At 42.0% G+C, this 16,534-nt stretch overlaps 1 protein-coding gene across 8 annotated transcripts in view; it reads right to left on the reverse strand.

Annotated features, from left to right (window-relative positions):
- LOC145358248 (serine/threonine-protein kinase Nek6-like) overlaps positions 1-16,534 on the reverse strand; it is a 263,723-nt gene that overhangs the window by 33,863 nt on the left and 213,326 nt on the right. For all 8 annotated transcript variants that reach the window (XM_080212104.1, XM_080212102.1, XM_080212106.1 and 5 more), the window contains one exon: positions 13,840-13,934. In XM_080212104.1, coding sequence (XP_080068230.1) covers positions 13,840-13,934 — 95 coding nt within the window. The remainder of the gene's footprint in view (positions 1-13,839; positions 13,935-16,534) is intronic.

A 16,534-nucleotide genomic window follows, 5' to 3' on the forward strand; every position in this document is an offset into this window, starting at 1 on the left:
AGGTAATTAACTTGTATTAGAAAGAGCAGTGTCCATAACACCAATCCCCGGGGAATTCCACTATAAACCTTCTTCCAGTCTTAAAAACAAATTCATCACTACTTGTTTTCTGTCATTCTGCCAATTTTGTGTCTGTGTTGAACTATTTGTTTTATTCCATGAGATAATCGCACAATTTCATCAATGTACATCACCATGTTGATTGCAGGTAACAGGCACAGGTGCCACAGGTGCCATCAAGTCTGCCAGGAATGCAACCTGTGCCAGTTGAAGAGAATGCCATCTCCCTTATCCCTATGGCTGCAGGACAGTTCTGCAAAAGATTCGTGACTTCACCAGGTCTGAGAAGGTAACACATGAGGTATTCACTTTCTTTCTTGTCCATTTCTTCACCATCTTAAATAAGCACTCTTATGCTTAACCATTCACTGTGCACACTGGCTCCTTGTCCTGCGCTATAACTGCACAATTCCTGCTAACACCAATTACTTGAATGCACAGCACAAAAAAACTCTTCTCTGGCATCTTAAGCGTAACCATCTCAGCTCAGAATTCGCCAGGTGCTGACAATTCCTTGACAATTGAGTTTTGTATCTAAAACTCTATTGATCTCTCGCGTCGTCTTGGCTCTACCTTAAATCCAACTCATTGAAACTAGAGACCTTCTGTTAACAAGAGTTTTAACTCCTTTAACCAACATTCAGAAGTTCAACCAAATTCTACTGGAAGAGAAATTTCTTTCTCTTCAGTTTTTTTAAAAACACAAAGCTCTAACTAATCTGCTTCAGCAGAGAACCATCAATGGGAAACCAACTGACTCGAGAACAGCTTCTTCCCTGCTGCTGTCAGACTTTGAATGGACCTACCTCGCATTAAGTTGATTTTTCTCTATACCTTAGCTATGACTGTAACACTATATTCTGCATCCTCTTCTTTCCTCCTCTATGCGCGGTATGCTTTGTTTGTGTAGTGCACAAGAAACAATACTTTCCACTGTATGTGACAATAATAAATCAACTCATCCCCATAATTAGCTTGCTGACTTTTTAGTATTCTTCATCCCCCAGCCAACCTGGTCACATGATCATTTACTGGAACCCAACTGTTTATTTACCAGAAATCAGCTCCTAGTTCATAAAAGGACCACCACTCCATAAAAATACAGTTTTCTTACAAAAGCACATGGGTCATTACATTAAAGACATGGCAGGAATTAATTTGTAAATTGTCACGTTAGTAAATATCTCCATGTATTAGATGATAATAAATCTCAAAGCTACAGTTGGTCATCATGGCCGGATTTTTCCGACCTCGCTCGGGTGAGGTTCATAAAATCCCACCCAAGGCCAAAGGAGAATTCTGTTCTGAAAGCCTTGCCCTGATTCTGTGGCAGGCGAGGTAGGAAAACTCCGGCCATGGTTGCCAAATGCCTCATGGCCATTGAGAAGGGCAGTGTGCATTTCACACTCAGAGTAAAGCAATCACCTTTCCACAAATGTGTAAAAAAAATGACATTAATTACGTGGTGAAGCAAAGGCAGGATGTCTCAAATCAGGCAAAATATTGATAAAGTGAAGGGTCAAGTTTGGAGGATGGGAGGAGGGAGAAGCAGTTGTGGAGAACAGCTATGAGGAACCACAATGTATCACTGGAGGCTCTAGTTTTCTGCATTTTCTTAGAATTTACAATGCATATTACCACTTCTGAATTTGAAGTAGACTTGCTCTATACAAGCAGCCTGCATGGCAAGAGGTGCATAAATTCATAAGACATAGGAGCAGAGTTAGGCCATTTGGCTCATCGAGTCCACTCCACCATTCGATCATGGCTGATATGCTCCCCATCCTCATTTACCTGCCTTCTCCCCATAACCAATTAAAAATCTGTCTAACTCCTCCTTAAATTCACTTCACTAAATTTGCATCAGATTGAATCCCCTCATTTGGTTTCTCTCTGAATGTGTTGACTACTAAAACAATGAATGCATCTTCACATACATCTACGAAGATAGATTTTAAAGAACAACTTTAGGAAACAAAATCACTTGTACAAAACCAGCTAATTCTCTCAGTAAGGAGCTCAGTAATTACTGAGTAAAAGACCAAATGAGCTAAATCCTGCTGACAGGGCTTATATTTTTTAATCTTAAGGGATCTACAGGGACATCAGCTGTTTCAAATGAAACCCATCTGATGATTGGATGACCTCTTTGTCACTGGCTGAAGGGAGATCTTGCCAATATTGACTGCAGTACGTCGTAGAATTCATCACCAGTAACAGACCCTCTCTTCCCCAGTGTAGAGAAGGAAGGGGTCAATGTTGATGTGGTTTTGAGCATGTTTCAGTTCAGTCGATAAAGTGCATTCAAGAAGGTGCAATTTTTCAATAGTTTAAATGCCATTATGTTTGATCACAAATCCAACAGCAGAGGGGTATGATCTAAGGCTACAGCACCAGTCGACATGCTGTGTACAATTTGTGTGCCAACACAGCTGAGGCACTTTATAGCCATAGTCTTTGAGGAAATAATTAATCAAATACGTTAAGAAATTAATACCAGAAAATGTGTTTGATTCATGTTTTGGCATCCTGTTTTTTCAATATTGCAATAAAATCTTTCCTAGAGCATGACATAATAAAATCTAATCATGTGAGACTGCAGTTAATTTTGAACTGATAAGAATTAATTTTTGATTTGATTTATTATTATCACGTATTAGTACACAGCAAAAAGTATTGTTTCTTGTGAGCTTTACAGACAAAGAGAAGGAAAGGGAAGAGTGCAGAATGTAGTGTTACAGCCATAGCTAGGGTGTAGAGAAAGATCAATTCAATATGAGATAGTTCCAATAAAAAAGATTGGTGCAGCAGGGAAGAAGTTATTCTTGAGTTGTTTGGTACATGACCTCAGACTTTTGAATCTTTTTCCTAAAGGAAGAAGGTAGAAGTGAGTATGTTTGGAGTTTGTGGGGTCCTTGATTATTCTGGTTGCTTTTCTGAGGCAGCGGGAAGTGTAGACAGAGTCAATGGATGGGAGGCTGGTTTGCGTGAAGGACTAGGCTTCGTTCATGACTCTTTATGGTTTTTTGTGGTCTTGGACACAGCAGAAGCAAGACCACGCTGTGATATATCCTGAAAGAGGGCTTTCTATATGCATCTGCAAAAGTTGGTGAGAATCGTAGTGGACATGCCAAATTTCCTTAGCTTCCTGAGAAAATACAGGCTTTGGTGGGCTTTTTTAACCATAGGTTGGAGGGACCAGAACAGTTTGTGGTACTCTGGACACCTAGCAACTTGAAGCTCTTGACCATTTCCACTTCATCCCTGTTGATGTAGACAGTGACATATCTTCCACAATGCTTCCTGAAGTTGATGACTATCTCCTTCATTTTGCTGACATTGAGGGAGTACCAGTTCACCAGATTCTCTATCTCTTTCCTGTACTCTATCTCATCAATGTTTGAGATCTGACCCACTATATGGTGTCATCAGCAAACTTATAAATTGAGTTGGAGGGGAATTTGGCCACACGGTCATAGGTTCAGAATTAATGTGTGACTCCTTTCTGATCACGGAGAAGAAGCGCCCAAGTTTCAGCAGATTTTAAGTTACCCTCTATGATCAACCACCTGTCAAAATTTACCCTCTAGATTTTATTATCAAGCAGTGCTTTAGCCAATGAGCTAAGCCAGAGGGCCTCTGTGTGAAGCAGTGTATATACTCAGCAAATTACTGAGAGAGGGCGTCTTCACTTGTAGGGCGTTTGGAAGAAATTTGAAGATTACAACTTGCCCTTTGATTTACTTCAGCATGTTTATTTTCATAGAATCATAGAATCCCTACAATGCAGAAGGAGGCCATTTGGCCCATTGAGCCTGCACCAATAACAATCCCACCCAGGCCCTATCCCTGGAGCCCCCTGTATTTACCCTGCTGTCCCCCTGACACTAAGGGACAATTTAGCATAGCCAATCAACCTAACCTGCACATCTTTGGAGTGTGGGAGAAAACCGGAGCACCCGGAAGGAACCCACGCAGACACTGGGTGAATGTGTAAACTCCACACAGACAGTTTCACAATGCCAGAATTCAACCTGGGTTCCTGGCACCGTGAGGCAGCAGTGCTAACAACCGTGCCACCATGTGCCATTTTGCACACACTCTTTAAAGGTGCCAGTTAACCAACTCAGGGAAAGGGGAAGATGGCAGCTCTCCTTTCAAATGTCCACGAAAAGCGATCTCAATCCAACTGCGGAGGAAGGGTCCGTCCGATTTGCTGAGTGCAACATTGTGAAGGAGCATCCAATATGTTGCTAGAGACACCTCCAGCTATCAGATCTTAAACATGACACGAGGGGAGTCCCAGAATCCAGGGGTGGGATTTTCTGGCCACGCTCACTCCAATACTGGTAAATCCCGTCCATGGTCAACGGACCTTTGCATGGTCCCCGCCAGCTATGATTCCCGTGGCAGGCGGGACGGGAAAATCCTGCCCTGTGACTTGGCGATAATACAAAAATAGATGATACTGGATCAGCTCAGCTCTCCGTTATACTCCAGCATGTTCAGTTCCATTTACTGTGCTGGATGGTGATTATTTAGAGACCAATCTAGCACCGCTCATGAATGTCTGCACCAATAAAAGTTGGACTTCTTCTGCTTCCCAAATTTTAAATATTGCAAACCTTTGGAGAAATATGTCCACATGGACATTAAGGTATTAATCCAACACAATTATCTGTTTGCTCAGTGGCAGTGAACTCCAAATGATTAACATTTTAATACTATTTAGAAGCCAAAATGACATTGCCACTGTGATGAAGACCAACTTAGACCTGTAGTTTTATAGTATTGATATGATCCATGAGTACGGAATGAGTTGTGTACATAATACTTTCAACTTAATTTGAATGCACCTAATAATCTTAGTGAAAATAATTCACAGTATAGAAATGTAAATCATTTCCATTAGAAACTGACTACAGTATAGATTTCAGATCTTCCCGTCTCAGGAATTATAACGGGCAGAGGCGGGGAGACCAGACCACGCAAAGGTCCATTCACCACAGGTGGGATTTTCTGGTCTTGGGGCGAGCGCGGCATGGTGACTCACACCAGTGGACGGAATCTTACCACCGGTCACACTGGCGGTGCTAACCACTGTGCCAACTTTGATGCAGCGGAAGCATTGCATGAAGCGTCGGTAAGATTGTGTCCAGCATGTCTAGAATGGGATGTTTGCGATTCTGATTAAAGTTGACGCTCGGCTTGGAGAACATGTGAAAAATATCAGATTTATTAGATCATAATCTATTAATAAAACTCAAAACCGATCTTTAAACAAACTTGGAACTGTGAAGGCTTGGGGGTGAAAAAGAAGTGAATCTGTAAGTTCTGTCAAAGATTAAACTTCTCCAGATCTGATTATGAGTTCAAAGATGTGAAGTTATATGCATGATGTTTTGAATAATTGACTACGAAATAAGTTGCTGGAACTAATTTATCTTTGTTGCTGGTGTCCAGTTCATTAATGAACACTGCCTCCTAATGTGACTGTCACTCCGAAGGAAATAATCCACTGTGGCATTTAATGTGCATGTAATGTCAAACATGGGATGTAAGATACGGTTGTTTGTAACGGTTGACAAGCTGAACTGCAGTGCAGTGAGCTGCTACACTGCCTTGTTCAGGTTGTAGATTCCTCACAGGGTGAGCTCCTGATGTCAGTCAGCTGGAATCATCTGGCAGCCAACCATATGGGCGACACAGTGGCACAGTGGTTAGCATTGCTGCCTCACAGCACCAGGGACCCGGGTTCGATTCCCAGCTTGGGTCACTGTCTGTGCGGAGTCTGCACATTTTTCCCGTGTCTGTGTGGGTTTCCTCTGGGTGCTTCGGTTTCCTCCCACAGTCTGAAAGACGTGCTGGTTAGGTGCATTGGCTATGCTAAATTCTCTCTTAGTGTACCCAAACAGGCACCAGAGTCTGGCGACTAGGGGTTTTTCACTGAGGTGTTAATTAATACAAGCCTTCTTGTGGTACTAATAAATAAACTTAAACTTAAAAACCATATGAAGGCAAATTCCATAACCAATGGAGAAGGAAGAAATCAAAGAGGGTGCATTCAGAGTATTCATACGTATGCATTATGCCTGATTAGGCAGTAGGAAATGGATACTATCTACTGGCTTGGAGCTGGCTTTGTGATATGACGTTTTGAGCCAAATAAAACATGAGAAGAAACATGCACTAAACAAAAGTGCCAACAATTCCTAATTAATATGATTTGATATCGGTTGATGTTACCAGGACATTTGGTTTTGATGTGCCTTTTTGAGGTGCAATTACTTCAGGCTAGAAAACATAACTAGAAATTGTAATAGGCTTCAAATCTGGGAGTGTTAAAAGAACATATTGTGCAGTAAGCATGTACAATGCTGCAAGACAACATAGCTCCAATAAATATATCCTGCTCTTAAGCACAGAATTCCAATATATAATTCATGTACAATCCTGCTGTATAGGAATCCTGACCCAAGCTTAGTGTTTCTCAGGGCGAATTATGCAATGGCCATTTCTTCATTAAGGATAGTGTGGGGTGGGGAGAGATTTCCTAACATAACATAGAACATTACAGCGCAGTACAGGCCCTTCGGCCCCCAATGTTGCGCCAACCTGTGAAACCAACCTAAAACTCATCTAACCTACACTATTCCAATATCATTCATATGCCTATCCACTGACCATTTGAACGCCCTTAATGTTGGTGAATCCACAACTGCTGCAGGCAGGGCATTCCACGCCCTTACTACCCTCTGAGTAAAGAACCTACCTCTGACATCCATCCTATAATTATCACCCCTCAATTTAAAGCTATGTCCCCTCGTGCTAGCCATCTCCATCCAAGGAAAAAGGCTCTCACTATCCGCCCTATCTAATCCTCTGATCAGCTTGTATGCCTCTAATAAGTCACCTCTTAACTTTCTTCTCTCTAATGAAAACAGCCTCAAGTCCCTCAGCCTTTCCCCATAAGACCTTCCCACCATACCAGGCAATATCCTGGTAAACGTCCTCTGCACCCTTTCCAATGCTTCCACATCCTTCTTATAATGCAGCGACCAGAACTGTACGCAATACTCCAAGTGTGCCCGCACCAGAGTTTTGTACAGCTGCAACATGACCTCATGGTTCCTAAACTCAATCCCTCTACCAATAAAAGCTAACACACCGTATGCCTTAACAACCCTATCAACCTAGGTGCCAATTTTCAGAGATCTATGTACATGGATACCGAGATCTCTCTGCTCAACCACACTACCAAGTAACTTACCATTAGCCCAGTACTCTGTATTCCTGTTACTCCTTCCAAAGTGAATCACTTCACACTTTTCCACATTAAACACCATTTGCCACCTCTCAGCCCAGCTCTGCAGTTTATCTATGTCCCTCTGTAACCTGCAACATCCTTCCACACTGTCCACAACTCCACTGACTTTAGTGTCATCCACAAATTTACTAACCCATCCTTCTATGCTCTCATCCAGGTCATTTATAAATATGACAAAGAATAGTGGCCCCAAAACAGATCCTTGCAGTACACCACCAGTAACTGAACTTCAGGATGAACATTTCCCATCAACCACCACCCTCTGTCTTCTTACAGCTAGCCAATTTCTGATCCAAACCGCTAAATCACCCTCAATCCCATGCCTCCGTATCTTCTGCAATAGCTTACCGTGGGGAACTTTATCAAACACTTTACTGAAATCCATGTACACCACATCAAATGCTTTGCCCTCATCCACTGCTTTGGTCACCTTCTCAAAGAACTCAAAAAGGTTTGTGAGACACAACCTACCATTCACAAAACCGTGCTGACTATCCCTAATCAAACTATTCCTCTCCCATTTCTGTCAAGCAGGTTTGACAAGAGGAGTAGAAAGTCATTGGCAATAACCAAATCGTGTTTCATGCTGATATTAAAGAGTGACACGAAAGTCTCCACCCTGCCACCAGTGATATAAAAGGATTCCTGACATTAAACATTGGGAGCATCATTTCCATACATGTATGTTCATTATCAGGCCTCTACTTTCGGACTATGGGAGCAAACCCACGCAGACACGGGGAGAACGTGCAGACACCGTACAGACAGTGACCCAAACTGAGAATTGAATCTGGGTCCTTGACGCTGTGAGGCAACAGTGCTAACCCACTGTGCCAATTTGATCAAGGTTTTAAACTATGAAGGGGAACTGCTAGGCTAGATGAAGATAAGCTATTTCTACTGATTGGGGTATCTAGGACTAAGGGATATTACCGAAGATTTAGAGGCAGGCCTTTCAGAAAGAAAGTTTGAAAACAATCCTGTGGGAAAAGCGTGGTAGAGGTTTGGAACTCTCTTCTGCCAATGTCAACTCTTAATTTTAAACGTGAGATTGATCATTTTTTATTAACCAAAAGTGTTATGGGATTTGGGGCAAAAGTATGTGGATGAGTTTGGTCATAGGTCAGCCGGTTGAATTAGTTTGAGGGGCTGAATGGACTATTCCTGCCCCTATCTGAAGTAATACATGACCCAAGGATTGGGACAACTTGTAGTTTCCATAAAAATCCACGGATTAGCAAATCAGTTCAAAAATGTTAACAGTTTGTTCTCCATTTCTATATACAGTAGTGTATAAAATCAATTGAGAACTTTGATCAAGAATCACTAAATGATCCTAGTTGTAAAACACTAATCCTAGCATGAAGCCAAACTATCTGCCTCCACTGTTAGCACTGTCAGACACGCACCTATCTCTGAACTGAACGTAAGTATCTGTTTATCTTCACCTATCTTTATAACTGCCCTTGTCTATCTAAATGCATTCTGGTATTAATCTGTATCTGTGGCTATCTCCATAAATCTTACTTTGTCTGTGTGGGTGGAAGTGGTAATACATTTTCAGAGAGCTCTGTATTGCTTATTGAATTATAAAAAATGCACAGCAGCACAGAGGAATCAATTTCCAGATTTTTCTTCTCTCTAATCCAAGTTGAGGTGGGGCTGTTATTTTCAGACTGTGATGGACTATTCCCATAACAGCTCAGCTCCCAAAGGCAGGATTCACATTGATTTTCATTCAGCTCCCAGCACCAATATTTCTTTCTCTAAGTATAAAGCAGACAACCTTTACTCACCACCAGCACATAAATCAGCTCCACTTGTGTGGGGCACTCTGTCCCACTAAGTCACTAACTGCAGTCCATTACATATGTTAAACAAGCATTTGGTCTTACTACATGAGGAGTCAATTTGAGGAAAGCTTGATTGAAAATCAACGTTTTGTTAGCAGTAAGCTTGCGTATAACCTTCTTGAAGTCTGTGTTGTACAGCCTTGCAGCAAAATTAGGCAAGAATACCTAGTACCCAAATGGGAAGTCTCAGTAGTGTCTTTCCAACATGGCCAGAGACAATCAACTCAATCAGTGGTTCTCTCGGTTTCAACACAATTTACATGTTAGGTTTTTCTATAGCACATTGCGGATCTTGTCTGAGATGAATTGATGGAATACAATAATAGGGGACGCTAAAATTGAACTGTTGCCCAGTTTTATTTCAATATTGTATTATTTAGCTTACTTTTATGCAAAATCTTTAACCAGCTGCCTTCTTTCGCTGAGAAATAGATTGAATGTTTAAACCATCACTGGAAGAGATTGTGTTGGAGCAGACTGGGGCAATGGCTGGAATTTTCTGGCTGTGGGATTTTCTCATCCCACTGCAGTGAACAGGAATTTGGCTGGCCAACGAATTCTCGGGAGTATGGTGTGAATGGCCGATAAGATTGTGCCTATTAACACAGGGGAATGTGGAGAAAGCCAAGAGATTTGACTTTGTTTAGATGAGATGGTCTCTTGGTTCAGTCAGGAATTAATGTGGCAATTCTAGAATTACGCGCAGTTAACGTTGTGTTCCATGTTAGCCTCTCAGTTGCGGTCCAGTGATAAAAGATGATGCAAGTCCAGCTTCTTCACAAACTCACTTTGTTCTCTTTTACCACTTCACATATACACACCCAAACTCCTAGTGCCACCTGTAATTCCTTTATATATCCCGGTGAGCAATATTAAATAATTAACATACAAATTAGGTCTAAAGTGAAAGAATGCAGGTAACCCATTCCTAACATCCCACAGTCTAATCTTTCCAAATAAAAATCTGGAGAATACAAGTGATGCATAATTCTTTGTTCTTTACATTTTGTCCAATTAGATTCTTTGGGTTGGATTTTCTCCTTGAGTTAGGCCAGTACCTCTTCCATCACAGCGATTCTGGCATTTTATGTCAGAACACACATTGAATACAAGGACACAAGTGTGAGCCCACATATCATAACGAGGTGTTTTAGCAACGCTGGGTACGAGAGCCGTCAACCTATTCTTGGCATCTAGCATTTCTATGGATAATGAAAGAGATTCAAGTTTGGAATTAATTCCCCATTCCTGAGATTGTTGTAAAAATTTGACCAGAAGTTTGTTCAACTCTTTACCTGGGTCACTAACTATCCACACCCTAACCCGTACATCTTTGGACTTTGGGAGGAAACCGGAGCACCGGAGAAAGCCCATGCTGACAAGGGGAGAATGTGAAAACTCCACACAGACAGTGACCCAAGGCCGGAATTGAACCTGGGTCCCTGGTGCTGTGACGCAGCAGTGCCACCCTGCTGTTGACAGACTCATTTTATTTTGATGGAAGCAGACTGAGCAGAAAACTGCAGGGCTGCCTGGTGATAGGAAAAGCAAGTGTCCGAGTGCAACAAATGTTTGCATTCAGCTAGTCCACGCACTGTTCTTTCCCTTTCAACCTATAACCCAAATACATCTGGTTTCTCTCGACCCCTGTTTTTGTTCAGGACAGGAGTTTGATTTCTAGGTTTTTCTGAGAAATTGCAAATGAAGAATCAGCTGTCAGAACATGGAAAGGGAATAGGTCATCCTTCTCCTCACCTCCTTCGCAAAGCAATTATTCTTGATCTTGGGAATCGGCCCTCACTGTAGTTGGGCAGGTGGGGGGAGAGGAGGGGATAGGGGTTGCTGGAAAAGAAAACCCTTAACCCAAGTGTTAGGAATCTTTGATTAAAAAAATGTTTCTATCGTGATATAAATCCAACTTATCACTGTGACCGGGAAGAAATATTGGAACGCAGTGAAGAACCACTTGATCATGGCAGTCCAGAGACATTGGCTCCATATGAGTGAGTGGCAGTGCCACAGAGGACAGCACTGGAATCAGCTGGGGAATCGGGGGTAAATGAAGCAATATCATTCAGCACTGGGAAACTGAATGAGCCCCGCACTCTACCCCACCCCAGCAGAACGGAATGAAACGAAGGAAGCCTTTGAGGCTCCAAACCCCCAAGGTATGAATCACAAGAAATCAGCAAGCTTGTATAGCTGTGTCTAGGAAATGGAACGTTGAGCCTTGTTGAAGGAGGATGGAATAGAAAGGTCAGCTAGTCTTGCTACAACTGTACAGGGTGTTGATGAGATCACACCTCGAGTGCTGTGTTTTAGTTTCTCTACTTAAGACAGAATAAACTTGCATCGGAGACAATTCAGAGAAGGTTCATTGGGTTGAATCCTGGCATGGAGGGGGCTGTCATATGAAAAAATGTTGAATGGATTGGGTCTATATTTATTGGAGTTTGGAAGAATGGCAGAATGGAAGAATTGAGATATGAGATTTGGAGGGGGCTTGACATGATAGATTCTGAGGGGTTGTTTACCCTTGTGGAGGAATCTTAAAGTCGGGGGCACAGTTTCAGAATAAGGGGTCTCCTGCTTCAGATGGAATTGAGGAAGATTCTCTTCCACAGGGTCCTGAATCTTTGGAATTCTCTACCATAGGAGGGTACGACTGAGTTATTCAGAGCTCTGATCTCCAAGGGTGTAAAGGGTTATGACGGACAGGCACTAAAGTGGATCTAAGGCCACAGTCAGATCACTCCTGTTCTCGTTGTCTTATAAAGAGAATATGACGACCGCTTTCCAATATTATGAATTAACAGGGAGGGATTCTCTGCCCTTCCGATCCTGCCAATGGCAATCCCTGCAATGGGTTCCCATGTGGTGGAGGGGGAGGACCATGCAAAACTTTATACACATCGGCAGGACCAGCAAATCCTGCTGGTGGCCAATGGTGGGCTGTCTCCACCGCTGGAAAACACACTGCAAGGAGGCTGGAAAATCCCACCCACAGTCTCTTTAAGCATTCCACTGATGCCTCCTGGCCTACATCACTGATGCTTTGTGGGCAGGTAGCATGATTAACACAGGAATTATGAGGAGTATTCTGGTGCTGGTTGACTCCTATTCTATTATTTCAATGAGGCCCCTACCTATTTTTGGAACAGCACAGACCATCTAATCCTGGGCTATCCAAAATTTGGAATTGTTGTCCTCCAATGATAAACTTCTACTTCCCGATCCACTTCCATTCCATCTACGGACACAAATGAGGCGGCAGCAAGACAAAATGTGTCTAGAAACCATTCAGCCTCTCAAGCCTATTCTGCCACTTAGTTAGACTGTGGCTGATCCGCAACTTATTTCAGCTTACCTGCATTGGTTCTGTAACCCCTAAATTCACTTTGCCTAAGAAAACTCTACCAATTTTCAAATTTCAATTTACCGACCTCAACAGAGTTTTTGGGTATCGGGTGTGTTTCTAGTTTCTACTAGAAAAAACATTTTCTAAAATATCCCCTGGAACAGTTTAGCTCTGATTTTGAGATATTGGGCGGGATTTTATGGCCTTGCATGTCCCAAAACTCTAAAATCCCATTCAACATCAACGGATCTCTCCATGGTCCACTCTGCGCCAAGCAATCTTCCCAGTTAAACCACACAAATGATTCCTGTGGCGGGTGGGCCGGTAAAATTCAGGCCAATGTCTCCCAGTTTGGGCTGCTCCATCAGAGCGAGAGGAAAATCATTCCTCTTTTCTCTTTCCGATCAAATCCTTCAATCATCTGAAATACCGCAATTAGATTATCCCTTAATCTTCTACATTCAAAGGAATACCAGCCAACTCCATGCACTCTGTCCTCGTGATTTAACTTCTTTAGCCCAAATTGACATTGCCCCAAAATTAACAAAACAACAACTGAACCTCAACTAAAAGCCTAATCTCAGAATTGTTCATTTCCATTTTTAAAAAAATTGGCAGTCTCTTGTCATGAGTTAGATTCTCTTTCACCTTCTTCCATCAGGAAAAAGATACAAAAGTCTGAGATCGCGTACCGACTCAAGAACAGCTTCTTCCCTGTTGCCATCAGACCTTTGAATGGACCTATCTCACATGTAGTTGATCTTTCTCTACACCCTAGCTTTGACTGTAACACTATACTCTGCACCCTCTCCTCTCCTTCTCCCCTGTATACTTAATGAACAATAAGCTTTTCTGTATAGTGCGCAAGAAACAATACTTTTCACTGTATGCCAATATATGTGACAATAATAAATCAAATCAAAACCAAATTAGCATCACATCTGAGGACAGTTTTGCCCCTCGGATTTCCTTCTGCTGGTGCTGTGTTGATACAAGTTTCCAACCTTAGCTTCCATGCCTTAGTTGTTACAGGCAATCATTTATTCAGACCTTTCAATAATTATCACAGAGAAGATGGAGCATTAGTGCTTTTGTCTGGTCTGAATTAGAATCAAAAACTGAAGACTGAAGGGATTCAACAACACTCTGCGCCAAGCAATCTTCCCAGTTAAACCACACAATTACTGCTTTGAATTATCTAACGTTTCAGTGACAAGATGAAGAAACACCAGCCATCTTACCTCATACAATAAACAGCCGAGTGACCAGATATCTGATTTGAAGTTGTAACCATTTTCATGTATTCTCTCTGGGGACATGTAATATGGTGTTCCAACTGTAATGTTAAAAAAAATCATTATGGCTGTCATTTTATTAGCAATAAATTCAACACTGTATGGAACAAAATGTGTCAAATAGTGATGAGAAATGTTCTATGGGGGTTTATTTAACCCATTGCAAACTGTCATGTTTCGGATGTACATGCTTAAAGGAATGCATTATAGGATATCAGTCGTCCTGGGACAAAGTGAGAAACTCATCTCGCTATCAGTTAGTTCCTGTTTTTGAAGATGGTTATCAGTCACGTGCATTCCAACGTATTCCAATCTTCACATCCTTGAAAACGTGCCATATTGTTTTCACAAAAAGAAATCCCGTGCTGAATTTAATGACAAAATCCTATATGCATTAAATCAACGCTGCTTGTTTGTTCTACCCTATCAGGCTTGCCTGATGAGACGCTTACAGTAAATAACTGTGGCTTCACTGAGAATTGGGGTAAATATTAGCACATAAAGAAATCTTCCCCTACCACCCTTCCTACCCTCTCTCATCGCAGACAAAATCTTGCAGCCCCGTAGATGGAGCTAACAAAAATTCCTTGGCATTAAATAAATGTGCAGAAAATCTTGATGTGGATTTTGGCAGAAGATTGAAAATGAATCAAGGAACATCTAGTTAATAACCATCAGGAAGCAATATTGGTCAGTGTTACAGTAAGACTTTTTTTGGATGAATCCCTTGCACCTCTAACCAATACCAGATTAAAACAAATGACCAAAGTGTAACGCGTGAAATCAAAGCCGCCATTGTCCCAGAGGACCAGAGGCTGCTCCCACCTTTGACAGCTGGCTGGTGGTGATTTAATCTGAGGATCACCACACCTCAGGTGAGGGGCAAGGTTGAGAAGGCAGGGGGTAGAGTGAGGGGAGGGGGAGTTGGGGAGGGGGGGGGGGCGCCTTCATGAGTAACCTCTGCGGGTAAAGTACAAGTCTGCTCAAAAACAGAAAATGCTGGAAGATCTCAGCAGGTCTGGCAGCATGTGTAGAGAGAGAAAATAAACTTTAACAGGGGGAGATTTTCTGGCTGTTCACGCTTCGCTGATGCTGCAAGCGGGGATGGAGAATTTGGTGCTCAGCCAAATCTCCATTCATTGCAGTGGGAGCAGAAAATGCCGCCGGCATGGATGGCCCCAAGATTCCAGCCAACGTTTCAAGTCTGTATAACTCCTCTTCAGAGTGCTGCTATTGGCTGCTATCTCTGCATATTCCATCCTTGTTTTACTGGTAGTATTATTCACTGAGAGGTATATGCTTTCTTCATAACCACAATCAATTTTCTTTTGTAGTAAAAATGTTAATCTTGGCCTTGGAAGTTCAGCACAATTGAGCTGGCATGAGACAGCTCCTGAATTGATCCTGTGTAGTCACTGCATACAACTGCTTAATATGTTCACATGGAATATTTCTATTTTTCATGGAGGAGTTAGCTGTTGTAGTTTAAAAGGATTATCACTTTCACTAAAGTAACAGAATGAGTAACTTCAGGCATTTGCATCCTATTACCCCACAGAGCAGTTTCAAGGCTGAAGTCTGTGACTTGGGCTGCAAACATTTTTGCTGGGCTACCTAACTTGATATTTAGATAGCCCACTTGGCCAACAATAGAGAAACAGAATTTCTCCTTTTACAGAACAACATCCAGTGGATTAAAACTGACCATTGCCATCTTGGTATGAGCCAGAAAGCTTGGTTAATAATGGCACCTCATACAGTGAAACATGTCACTTTAGGAACAGAAGAATCAATCAACATTTGAATTTAGCCACTTCTATCCATACTGATGAACCAAAAAGCTCGTGGGAGAAGTATTGCGTGTAGACTAAACCAGTACATCACAGTGGATCAGTGAAGGTTGTGGGGTCATGAAAGAAAGTAGCTGAGAAAAGATTGGAACAGTACAATCGTCTGTTGTACAGAGAGAAAATGTGGTGAGGTGAGCGATGGTGATGGGATGCCAGAAGGAAAAGAGAATGCCTTAGACCAGATGGAAGGTCATGGTGATTGGCAACGTGATTGGCAGAAGAATGGATGATTGACAGGGGGGACACGGAGAAGGATGATCAACTGGCATTGTGGCAAATCCAAATAAACTGGGAGAAGCTGAACGCATATTTTACTGAACTGCATATCTGATAAATCTGTTTGAGTTTCTAAATCTGAATTCTGAGATTGTATTTCTTTTAATCCTGTGAATTAATGGCTGGTAGAAAGCAATTTGAAAAAAACAAATCTACCAGCTGAGGGAAATTGGCAGTCCGTTTTAGTTTTTTCAATTCATGAAAATAATTCTTCTTCGCCTAGTGGCCCAGCAGGATAACAAGTTTCCAAGGGTTTAGGTCATATATGCTGGAGGTATCTGCTAGATTGCATACAGTAGCAGTTTGAGATACTGCATTTCAACAGTGCTGGATGCTACTGCACTAGAAAATATTCATCCTTTCCTATACAATGACCAAGGTGCAATAGGAATGCATAAAGGGAGCTGTGCTTTGAACCCAAGGTGGGAAATTGCAATCATCTTCCTTTAGTATGAAAAGTAAATTGCAATGGGTACTAAGTAAGCACCTAGTAGATTACTGTAGCAATTACAAAC

Source organism: Carcharhinus amblyrhynchos, chromosome 25 (genome assembly GCF_965287045.1).
Source record: "Carcharhinus amblyrhynchos chromosome 25, sCarAmb.v2.hapA, whole genome shotgun sequence".
Lineage (NCBI taxonomy): Eukaryota > Metazoa > Chordata > Chondrichthyes > Carcharhiniformes > Carcharhinidae > Carcharhinus > Carcharhinus amblyrhynchos.